Source organism: Boleophthalmus pectinirostris, unplaced genomic scaffold (assembly GCF_026225935.1).
Source record: "Boleophthalmus pectinirostris isolate CB_2022bp ecotype Guang Dong unplaced genomic scaffold, ASM2622593v1 HiC_scaffold_20, whole genome shotgun sequence".
Classification (NCBI taxonomy): domain Eukaryota; kingdom Metazoa; phylum Chordata; class Actinopteri; order Gobiiformes; family Gobiidae; genus Boleophthalmus; species Boleophthalmus pectinirostris.
This window is the reverse complement of record NW_026571153.1, coordinates 31,380,120-31,392,841: the sequence shown is the minus strand read 5'-3', so window position 1 is coordinate 31,392,841 and position 12,722 is coordinate 31,380,120. Positions and strand designations below refer to the sequence as shown.

The 12,722-nt window shown below is 40.5% G+C and overlaps 1 protein-coding gene across 1 annotated transcript in view; it reads right to left on the bottom strand.

Annotated features, from left to right (window-relative positions):
• The window catches only part of exoc6b (exocyst complex component 6B), a 167,864-nt gene that overhangs the window by 104,840 nt on the left and 50,302 nt on the right, over positions 1-12,722 (bottom strand). The window contains exons 9-13 of the mRNA XM_055156493.1: positions 8,158-8,241; positions 7,365-7,411; positions 4,267-4,387; positions 3,483-3,554; positions 3,016-3,113 (exon numbers count right to left, since the gene is read on the bottom strand). Coding sequence (XP_055012468.1) covers positions 3,016-3,113; positions 3,483-3,554; positions 4,267-4,387; positions 7,365-7,411; positions 8,158-8,241 — 422 coding nt within the window. The remainder of the gene's footprint in view (positions 1-3,015; positions 3,114-3,482; positions 3,555-4,266; positions 4,388-7,364; positions 7,412-8,157; positions 8,242-12,722) is intronic.

The following is a 12,722-nucleotide window of genomic DNA, read 5'->3' as shown; positions in this document are numbered from 1 at the left end:
ATCAAGCGGCAGGTGAAGAAGAAGAACTACAACATGAAAAGTAAAGGAACGGAGAAGTTGGAAACGTAAGTAAAAGTTATTTATTGTTTTATCATTATTCGTTTCACGTTGTAGTTCTTCACTTGCCGCTTGATCAGTCTGTTGGACAATAGAGTCCCGCACAGTGAGTCTTATAAAATTGTGTAACTTTTCTGGTGGAGGGTCCGTCAAACGCTTTTCTCCATGGGGATGTTATTGCTTCGTCTTGAATGCATCACAATATGGAGTTAAACCTTTCTATCTTCATGGAGACCAAACTAGATCAAGTTACAGGTCAGATCTGTGGAGAGGCCACCCTGCTCACAGTCAGAATGCCTGTTTTTCTAGATATTTTTGAGCTATAAAACCACCTGTAATTGGATAAATGTCCAGTAGAGCTGAGAGCAGAGCAATTACATATCCATAGAAACAAGCAGGTGGCAGACCCTCCATCAGAAAAGTTACATAAAGCAATTTTAGAGCTCACAAGAGTCAATTTTGTGTAATATTAGATCTTTAAATCGAGCAGTGGCCTCTGACTGACTTGCCCGGCTGCGTGTGTGAGTGTAGGAAGTAGCTGTTTGTTCTCGGCTTTGGTCCCTCTGGTGTAATTCTCTCGACTCCAGTAAAAAACTCTGCGCAGTTCGAACAATGGAGATTTGAAGGACACGGCTTCCTCCTCTGCCCTCTCTCTCCAGGCACTCGTTAAAGGGGGAAAAAAACTTCAAAACGGACATTTTTCCCACAAAGAAAGCGCGGGGTGGTACGGAGAGTGAACTGTGATAGAGAGAGGTCAGTGGTGGAGACAGTGGACACTTAAAACAACAAGAGGTCAGTCCAAGGTCCAGAGCAGGGCCGGGCTCCTCTTTGTTTAAAGGGAGAGGGTTAAAGACTCTATGAACTTTAACACTTTAAAATCATATATGGGCACTCGGGGTCTGAGAAGAGCTGCAGCTAAAGATAGGAGCTCTATTTTTATTTTATTTTACCTTATTATACTTATTTTTATTTATTTATTATAATTTTTTATATACTTACATTTTTAGGCTTAAAAAACAAAAGAGTTTACATAAGAGACATCATCCTGAAATAAATTATATACAGAAATTCACAAACAAAAACAATAAAAACAAAGAAAAAATGATGCTGGCAACAATAACAACATTTAAATAAAGGAAATGTGCAGTGAAATCTTTCAAATAAGGATATAACGTAACATTTGTAAATTTGTCACAGAATTTTTTTTTAAATCGATCTTTATATTGTTATTATTTATTATTTATTATTAAAGCAGATATATAGTGCTTGTGTGTGCTCTTTAGTTATAATTTATGACAACTGTGAATAATTCTGTTATAATTTGGATATTTTAAATTACAATATTGATGTAAAAAGACTTAATAAAAGAAACAAGTGCTCTGACTTCCACGTTAGAAAACTGTGGTGTCCAACGGGAGCTGATGTCACTGTAAACGTCATGACAACAAAGCGCCGCTGATGTGTGCAGAGCTGCACATCACACTAGAGCAGAGCATTTTTTCACGTTTGAACCAAACTGATGACGCGATGCTGCCCAATCCTTAGTGTATCACTGATTAAGAAAATAAAATTGGAGAAGAAAGTGTGTACATCACAGTGGGTGTGTACTGGTGGAGCTGAAAACAGGAGCTGATCAGCAAATTGTAAGGCGCAACATCAATAATGGTGAATTCTCTCGTCTATTTTCATACATAAGGTGCACTGGATTATAAGATGCCTTAAGCAAAACAAACGGACAACACTTGAGACTGACACTTAGCCCAGACGTCCACGATTGCGCGGATCGTGGCGTAAATTCGTGGCGTGTTTTGGTGAATGTGGATTATGAATGTGAAGTTTGTTTTTTTTATTTCCTACGAGGACGACTCAAATATACATTAAGTAATAATGTGTTTAATGCAGCTTTGGCACATTTGTTTACGTTTTACAGAAACAAAATTTAAAACCACATGGCTCATTTGCATAAACTATAAGCGCTGAAAAAACAGCTCGCCCCTTGTGCACCAATGCATCAGTTTCTGTCGGACTAAAGGACACAACTCATTTTGTCTGCGAAGCTCCTGATTACAGCAGACGTAATGCTACAACAATCCATCAAGTGGTGTGGCTTCGTAGTTTACCAAAGTCGTACTAAAACATTTTGACAGATTTTTGAGCACCGTGTACCACATAAAATTTATTCGAGGTCAGTCAGCACAACCAGAATTAAAACATAAGGTGCACCAGATTATAAGGCGCACTGTTGATTTTTGAGAAAATTAAAGGATTTTATGTGTGGTGTTTAGTCCGAAAAATACTGTAAACGAAAGACGACTCAAACATGCACAAATCATTCTAAATCAAACTTTCAGAGGGTAAATGAGAAGGAAACAACTATAAGCTCTGAAAAGTCCACAGTGAGGAATAGGTCCACTTTAATACAAAGATGTCATCAAGTTCCATGGAAAAAAAAAAAAAGACCGATTTTAATTCTATTGTAACGGAAAACAGTCAATACTCATTTTTCTTCTCAGTCTGAACTCTGCTCCAAACCGCATGCTCTTACTGACAGACGATTGGCTGTAGACTCTCCATTAAAGATACTCAAACTGCTCATTCAAGTTTTGAATTTTAGCTCAATTTTGATTCTGCTCTGTATAATTACGCAGTAGTATTTAGTCCTGTCACGATACCAAAATTTCAAACGCAGAATCTGCACTTAATATTCCTTAGTATCGAAATCAATACTACTATGATAATAAAAAACACTCTTTAGACAGTAGAATGTGATTTTCATTATTAAATAGTAGTACTTTCTTTTCTATTCCCATGTGGTTTAATATCCGTGTAATCCCTGTCTCCCTTCTTTTTTAGTATCAATACCTGCTCTAGTTTTGATACCAGTTTTAACATTGATTAGCATCTGATTTTCGATACATTTGATCTAGTTCTATTAAAAAAAAAGATTTAAAATTTCACCTAAATGTGATGTTCCAGCGTTTGAGCAGGATCTCTGAATACTGCTCCCTCATCTCCAGAAGCATGTCGAACAGCTGAGACACCGGGAAGCCGTAGCCCTAAAACCACACGGTAAAAGGTGCACTGGGTAAGTTTTCTGGTGAAGGGTCCATCAATTGCTTTTCTCTGTGGAAATTTGTCTGGAATGTTTCACAGTATGGCATTAAACCTTTCTGTCCAGACCAAGTTACAGGTCTGATCTAGGTATTTTTGAGCCATAAAACCATGTGTAATTGAATAAATGTAACACAGAGCCTAAATAAGTTTAAATTCACACTGTGGAACATTCCAGGCATAGCAATTACATCTCCGTAGAAACAAGCAGATGATAGATCCACTATTGAAAAAAATGACATAGTGCACCCTAAAAAAAATATTTTAAAAGTTAGGGAAAAAGTGTAGGAGAAAGTATTAAAAACAAGAGTTACCTGTAGAGTATCAGCAAAGATCACAATGAGGTTTTTCAAGTCCAGCACCAGGTCTGGGTCGTCACAGTAAGACTGAAATAAAAGATAAAATGCACTTGTAACTTTGTAAGAGTAAAGATTTGTGGATGTAGTGGAGAAAAGGATGCGGAGGAGAAGGTCAGATAGAGCAAAGAATTAAGAGGAGAGGGTCAGAGAAGCAGAGGAGAGGGTCAGATGGCGCAGAGTATGAAGAAGAGAACATTAAATGGAGCAGAGGAGAAGGTAAGAGGAGCAGAGGAGGAAGAGGAGAGGGTCAGATGGAGCAGAGAAGCAGAGGATGAAGTGAAGAGGAGCAGAGGATGGAAAGAAGAGGGTCAGATGGAGCAGAGGAGAAGGTCAGATGGAGCAGAGAATTAAGAGGAGAGGGTCAGAGAAGCAGAGGAGAGGGTCAGATGGAGCAGAGAAGGTCAGATGGAGCAGAGGATAAAGAGAAGAGGAGCAGAGGGTCAGAGGATGCACAGGATGAACAGAAGAGGGTCAGATGGAGCAGAGTACGAAGAGCAGAGGGTCAGAGAAGCAGAGGAGAAAGTCAGAGGAGCAGAGGATGAAGAGGAGAGGATCAGAGAAGCAGCGAAGAGGGTCAGAGAAGCAGCCGAGAGGGTCAGAGAAGCAGCGGAGAGGGTCAGATGGAGCAGAGGATGAAGAAGAGAACATCAGGTGGAGCAGAGGAGAAGGCCTGATGGAGCAGAGGAGAAGGCCTGATGGAGCAAAGTATTCACACTGTATACATTAGTTTAATTTTTACCGAGTGAGTTCTCAGCGCTGCGGTGATTTTGGACAGAGCCAGTTCCCAGAGCTCCTCCACATACGCGCGGTTCACCAGGCCCTGAGTGGTGTGAAGAACATGGTCCTCCACCACAAAGAACCTGTAGGAAACAAGCAAGAACCGGCCAAGTTTAGTCACATCAGTTCAGTTTCTTAAAAATATATACACACTAAAAGTCAAACGTTTGGACACACCTTCTCATCCATTCTGTTTTTTTTTTCTTTGTTTACTACTTTGAACATTGTAGATACTCTTTTCTTCTTCTTCATTCTAAAGCTATTCAGGAAAGGTTCATTTCTGTCCTGTGAATTTTTTTTTCAGTACAGATGTCTGCTTAGTATCGATTAAGATTTGATTTTTGATACTTTTGACAACGCTGGTCACGAATTACATATTTTCAAATGCCTTGGACTGAATGAACCAGAGCTCAGTCTAATATAAAAGAGCACAATTATTTTCGTATGCCTCATTACAGTAACCATAGTAGGTGGTGGATGGGGTGTCTTGCCCAAGGATACAAAGTTAGAACTGGAAATCCTCAAGTCAAAGGGCACACATTTAACTTGTAATTAGTTTGAATGAAAGCACAGGCCTCATACGCGTCCAGTTTGGAGCTACTCTCGGTAAATCGCCTGCGAAAACTGGACAGACACTAAAAAAAAAACAGCGCGGAGGCGAGGTTTTTTGGGGGAGTGATGGATGGCGGAAAGAGAGCGGCCAAAAGCGGGCACTGGGAATCGGTCGGGAGCCAGTCAAGCGCTATGAAACGAGCTGTCACTAAAATGTTAAAATATTCCTGCTTCAGTGGGCTCCGGAGCTGCCAAGGAACACAGTGGTCTAACAATGGAGAGATGGGTCGGAACAGGAGATGGGAAACAGACAGAGAGGTTTGGGATGACGTGCGGACTGAGGGAGGAAAGGAGGAGTGCGTGGAGAAAGTTCATAGAAAGTGGGCACAGGCGGGTGGAGCAGACTGAAGTGGTACTCAAGTAAGAGGACTGCCAAAAGTGGCCAAAAGTATCAAAAAACAGGTATTAATCAACACGTGTTGAAATTAGATCCTCATTTGAGCAGGTATCGATACTAAAAAAAAAAAGAATCTTTCCTGAATAGCTTTAGAATGACCTTCAGCTGTGTGAGAACAAGTATAAGAGCACATAGACTAATATATGCCCATGGACCACTATGGAACCTACCTGAACGACTTAAGGCCGCCACACACTACTGGAGAATTTGCCCAATTTTGGCTGCAATTTGTATGGAGCAAGAAAGCTTTCGGAAATATATGTGTGCATAGGATAGAAATCCATGCATATTTGGAAAATCCGGGCATATTTGGCTGTAGTTGCACAGAAAATAAATATTCATAAACTCTCGAACGAGTCCAGTCGTACGTAAAATATATTGTGTCCATCAGAGTATGACTTGAAAAGTTACGACATCAAGAATTATAATCATTAAATCAAAATTTACAATGACGCTTTCAGTACAAATACAAACTCACAGACGTGACTTCACGGTCAAAAAACATCATCACTTCACAGGCATTATTTATTGAGCAGAAGAAACATCAGTTGAGATGCTGCACTTCTGCGCCACATGCGGACTGAACCAGGACTGAACCAGGACTGAACCAGGACTAAACCAGGACTGAACCAGGACTGAACCAGGACTAAACCAGGACTGAACCAGGACTGAACCAGGACTAAACAGGAACCAGGACTGAACAGGACTGAACCAGGACGGAACCAGGACTAAACCAGGACTAAACCAACCAGGACTGACTGAACCAGGACTGAACCAGGACTAAACCAGGACTAAACCAGGACTGAACCAGGACTAAACCAGGACTAACCAGGACTGACCTGAACCAGGACTGAACCAGGACTGAACCAGGACTGAACCAGGACTGAACCAGGACTAAACCAGGACTGAACCAGGACTGAACCAGGACTGAACCAGGACTGAACAGGACTAACCAGGACTAAACCAGGACTGAACCAGGACTAAACCAGGACTAACCAGGACTGAACCAGGACTAAACCAGGACTAAACCAGGACTGAACCAGGACTGAACCAGGACTAAACCAGGACTAAACCAGGACTAAACCAGGACTGAACCAGGACCGAACCAGGACCGAACCAGGACCGAACCAGGACCGAAACAGGACCGAAACAGGACTAAACCAGGACTAAACCAGGTTGCATCTGTAAAATTGGTGTTCGTAGTGAAGAAAGCGTAACTTTGTGATTGTAATTTCTGATGTCGTAACTTTACAATTCATATTCTAATGGATAAAATACACACAATATATTTTATTTACGACTGGATTTATTAAAGAGTTTATGAATATTTTATACTCGACTGCAGCGAAATATGCACAGATTTCCCAAATACTCACGGATTTCAATCCTATACACACGAATATTTCTGGAAGCTTTCTTACCTCATAGATTTGCTGCTCCCCGAGGATCAAGGAGGTGTGACCCGACTTTGTGTCTTCGTGTGTGATTTTGAAGCTGCTGTGCTTCTTGTGTGTGTACTTTGTTGCCAAACTTTTATGCTTTAAAAATCGTGTATCTGAAGTTTTGCACCACATTTCACAGATAATAATAATATAGTTTTGACTTGTATTTAAACTAGAAGTGCAGTACTCTGATCTTTTGAACATTTCAGAGTGTCAAAGCGAGTGGTTTTACTGTAGACAGGAAACAGCAGACACGATCGCACTCTCAACTTTATAGCCTGTGGTCTGCAGACATATCCCGCTGTAGTCTTTGCGATCGGAGATTTGAAGTCTCATAAGATTCTCCTTGTGTTTGTGGTGTGCGCTTTTTGTCACATGTTTAAGAATCATTCAAAAATCCTGTAGTGTGTGGCGCCCTTTAAGGCCACATGGGAATAGAAAATAAAGTACTAAGATATATTGTTTATTCACATTGTAGAAGTAAGTGTAAAAGTAACTGTCTTGAAATAAAATCAGATGTATTTATTTGGAGCTAATGTAATTCAAAGTATAAAACATGAAATCGTGCGTAACATTCAAACAGCATTTAAATTTAAATGTTCAACGTACCCCACAATCTGATTGAAGTACCGTCTGTATCCATCCAGTGTCTCATGCTGATGGGAGAAGAAAGACAGTAAAATAAAAGCCTAATTATAGTACTTTTTATGTCATATTTATGGTATTTTTTTTTTAATCAGTGAAAATATATTGAAAAAACTGGTGTCTCACTATCTCATTGGCACACAGTATGTCTTCACTGTATTAATGCGAGGTTGCTGCTGAAGCTAACTAGAGGTACTGCTCCGTCTGAAGCTCTGTTCCTCAAATTAAACTTCAATCTGTGCTTTTTTTAACCGCAATCTGAATATAAAGAACTAACTTCGCTGGAACTATGACAGGTGGGCTGATTTTGTCCGTTTTCTTGAGTTTTCAGACAATCTTCAAACTTATCAAGCTGTGTTTTGTATAACCATGGCGACTGCTGAACATCCCAACATAGACATACATGTAGAACCTACCCACCAAGCGTGAAAGTATAAATTGGGAGGTACCCTGTGATCCTCAACTTTATGTAAATTCATATTTTAGGTGTGTGTGTGCGTGGTTAAACAGGTAGTGAATAAAACCGTGAACAGTGATGTAGTGATGTGTTAAAGGGCCACTGCGCAACTTTTCAGGAGGAGGGTCCGCTACCTGCATTTCCGTCTAGGGCCGCCTCACCTCCACAGATCTGACCTGTAATGTAGGTTTAATCTATACTGTGGAACATTCTAGACAAAGCAGTAACATTTCCACGGAGACATGAGGTGGCGGACCCTTCACTAGACACGTTCGGCAGTGCAGCTTTACGGGAGCATACCATGTTAGAGTGAGGCTGTAGCACGAGGCGGGCCTGTTTCCTCCGCTGCTTCCTGTAGTAGTTCTCAAACTCATCGTGCAAACCCTATAACACACACAGGTCAGAGTGCAAAGGTCAAAGGGCGCACAGTGAGGGGAGGAGGGGGCAGGCAGTGGGGTCAAATGAGGGAGCTGGAGTGAGGGGACAAGTGCAGAGGAGGGGAGAGAAACCACAAAATGCAGTTGGTATTAATCACAGTCAACAAAAATAATTACATAAGACACACAAAGATGTAAAAGAAATGCACATGTAGAGCCATTTTGAAAGAATAGACCAACAAAACAAGAATTTATAGCCCAAGACCACTAGTGAGGAGTTGAAACTGTCAGGCATGAAAATAAACAAACAAACAAAATAACTTAATACATCATAATTTATAGTATAATAACAGGTTAACCAAAAAAAAAAAAAGAAAACATGAGTTTTTTGTCATTTACTCAGGTTTCTGATTTCTGTTTATCAGCACCATTTTGAGACTTTTCACAGTCTTTCATACACAGTCCGTCACTTTTCACATTCAAAACATAGCAATTCACCACAAAAATATAGATATATTCTATGGCAATAGTGCAAAATTTTAGTGAGAATAGTAGCCAAAAAGTTTTACTGTATTCAAATTATTATTGGGAAAATAAATAAAAAAGAACAGGCAAACAACAAGGGCATTTATAAAGAGACTACAAAAAATATACATCTTGAAATTTAAAAAATGCAATGGGTCATATGTCAAACTAAATATTTGAGATTTTCATCAGTAATGCTCAACTCTTAACTAAGGACGTAACAATAACCAAAATATCGTGGTAAAGTATCTTCAAAGTTCTTGCAATAATATGGTGGGCTGTCACAATATATGGAATTATAGGCTATTTTGCTTAAATGTATTATTTAAGCAACCACTAAAAGCTTCATAGATCGTGATCTTTTATTCCATTTCAATGCAGAAAACATGATGAAAGAACTATTATAAAGAACTTTTCTATCTTAATTCTTTGGACTATGACACTAATATTGCCAAAAGTCAAGGCTTTTAAAGGGCCCATCTCATGCAAAATCAACTTTTCAGAGCTTTTTACCTTCTAAGAGTGATGTGTGGGCCTTGTATATGTCGCCCAAGTGGTTTTTAGATTGATTTGGCGTTTTTGTTTTTTTTGTTTTTTTTAACAAATTACCAATTGTTCTACACTGCAGTGTACACGATATAATAAGTTTTTCTACCAGCGTTTATTAATACTTTACCAATCAGTAATGTTCAGCTGATGTTGACCAGATAAGACCACATGGGAAAAGAAAAAGTTCTAGAATTTAAAGTTGAAAATCACATTCTATCGTCCTTTTGCCTAAAAAAAAATCATCATTGTGGTATCAGAATCAGTATCGAGTATCGAGTCTGCTCCTTATTATCGAAATTGAGTTTGAAATGTTAGTACCGTGATAACCCTAATCCCTATACAACATAAAAAGACACATTTGACCAGAAAGTCTTAGTGGTTGTTGGCGTACGTCATGTCTCCCGCCTCTGATAAGCCTCATATCTCACACGCTTGTATCTGTGGAGTTTCAAAGCGCGTGATTATCTTTGTGCGTCTGCTCAGGTCTGAGTGAGGTCATATCTAAAGGCACAGAGCAGGCCTGACGCAGCGATAACAGAGCTCTACTTAAACCGGGACCTCCCATATCTACAGCCATTACATCATCCCACGCACACATTTCAAAGTAGTAAGTAGTAGTAGCAGTAGAACACAGTGAAACAAGTTGTCTATTTAACCCTAATATTAAAGGGCCCATAGTACGTTATTTTCTGATCTATGTTAGGGTGAAAACCCGGACACCTTACAGCTATATCGCGGTTCACCTTTCGCAGTCTCGCAGATTTTTTTTTTTCATTGTAATTTTGCATGCTTTTTTTTTTTTTCTTAACGGCGTATGAAGGCGTAATGCGTATTACGGGTGGGTAGTAATTACACACGGGTGGGTCAGGACTAAACCAGGTCTAAACCAGGACTAATCTTGTACTGCGGCGTTGTACTGCGGCGTTGTACTGCGGCGTTGTACTGCGGCGTTGTACTGCGGCGTTGTACTGCGGCGTTGTACTGCGGCGTTGTACTGCGGCGTTGTACTGCGGCGTTGTACTGCGCTAAACGAGGGATCACTGTACTCTCACCTTGTGCACATGGCCTTCCACTTGTCCCAGCCGGGACGGAAAACGGAATATCTCTTGTACAAGTCATTGTTAAAGCACATTTGCGCTTAGGCATGTTGCAGACTGACCGACTGTTTGCTCGCTCCTTCTGAGTTACAGAGAGCTACAAGAGCTGCTCAGTTTAATGGCCCCAATGAATGGTAATGAAAACCAAGACATTTCCATCCCTTAAGAAAAAAAACAAAAAAAACAAAACATGGACGCCCAAAACAGGACGCAAAAAACTGGACGTTTGGTCACCCTAATCTATGTTCTAATGTTGTTCCCTCATCAAAAACAGACCTGGAGTTGTGTTTTCAGGTATGTTTTTATGAGGTACAGCATTATAACACGTCCTAAAGCTTACAAGAGTCCATGTTGTGTAATGTAGGAGCTTTAATTTGATACCAGTGTAAACACAGAGGTGTCCAGCCCCAGTGTTCTCCTTCACTCAACACTGTGCACAGAGCAGAGTACAGGTTAGCACAGCTCTCACACTGGAGATCTCAGAGGAGCAGGTTAAAGTGGAGCTTTGTTTCGGAGGTGACAGAGGAACGCTCAGATTGTGTTTATTCCCAGTTTGACGCTCAATCGAAACAATGACCATTCAACACGTTCTACACGAGGAACAGTGAAGGGGCCGTGAACTCTGAGCACAGGCAGGTCAATGAGCAGCAAAAACAAAAGAAAACTAATACAAGGAGCTGTTTGGAGAATGATTCATCACAATTTAATCGCATTTTAGATCAGTGCAATTAGCAATTCACAACGGCTGCAATTTTTCAAGTACCAAAATATTCTGGATAAAAACTGCTAACCGCTAACCCATGTTCTTTAATGTGATCTAGCTTATGCCAGATTGATCTGTGTTTCACTCTGAATTGAGTTCTACACATTATCCATCTGGAATGGCTCTTGCTAAAAGCATTTAGAAAAAGGAGGGACTTGCAGCAAAATGCCTCGAGCTGACCAGCGACCTGGAGTGCCCACCCACCAGAGTTTCTTTTTATCCAATCACAGCAAACCTGTCAAAATGACGTATCCGACCTGTGCCAGGTAAAACCAAAACTAGTGTCATGCTGGAGAGGGAAAATGTCCATAAACCAATCCTGCCATTTTTGTGCTACAAATGTGTGTATTAAGAGTGTATAAGTCACCATCACTGTCCGCCGATGCCACCATGTTTGTTTTGCTCCATGTAGAACATAGACTGTATATATAATAAGATATATAAAGTCTATGGTACATTCCTGGAGCTTGGGGCTGTGCTCATGTTGCCTGAAACTCCTCCCCCAGCCATAGAAGCCCTGTGATTGGACCGACCACTGCAGGGCGTACAGCGGGAACACCTCATGATGGATTCTCGTGAGTTTCTAAACTTACAAATATTGCGAGAATCCATCTTGCTGCACAAGGTTTTAGTTCATATTGTCTTTTTGTAAATTCTTCTGGACGTGTTTAAAAAGGGGAATATTTATATTTAATATTAAAAACATAAACCACACAGCTAATGGCAATCACAATGCTTGTAAGAAAAATCACATTTCAGGGTATCCCCAGGTTTGACTACCCCAAATTTAAGACTTTATAAAGACCTTTTTAAGACCAATTAAATGAAAATTAAGAACATCATCACACCTATTATGCGGGTGAAAAACATCAGATCCAATTCTAATAATGACCAAGCAACTACTAGCCAAGCCGTTTTCCGCTGTTCGGATCCAACAACCACACAATTACGATGTCCCAATCCCAAAACTAAAATATGACAATGTCAGAACCAGAAACAAAAGTGATATGGTTCAAAAGACCAGAAAAGACTGACTTTGTCAATAGACACATCCCACTGGGAAAACAAACATGGCGGTTTGATGGTCACTTTCACTAGCTAGGACCACGCCAACGACGACATAGTGTGAAGAAGTTAATTGATAATGTACGAAGCGAGGCAGAGATGGTTGGGTTGAGACTATGGGTGGGGGCTCCGTCTCAATCTTCGCTGGTGAGAGGAGAGGGCGGCTGAGGCGTGGTCCTGCTCCTGAATCTCACTTAACCATATTAACTACATTTTTCGGAAAATCCTTCCCACTATGCACTGCGCAATGACCGAAAGTCCGAAATTCATTATGCTTGTATAGCAGGGTTTCACGTGACGTCACAGGGCTACGTTTGTCAGCACGCAAAATCAGATGGAGGGCAGGAAGTGAACTGACAGGAGGAAAATGCTGATGTGTTGTGTAGTTTATGGCTGTGCCAGTTGCTCTAACCGAGAGGAAAAAGAAAGGAAAAGCGATTTTTTTAGACTACCGTTTATAGTCGTCCACAAAGGTCAGAAATGGGAAAA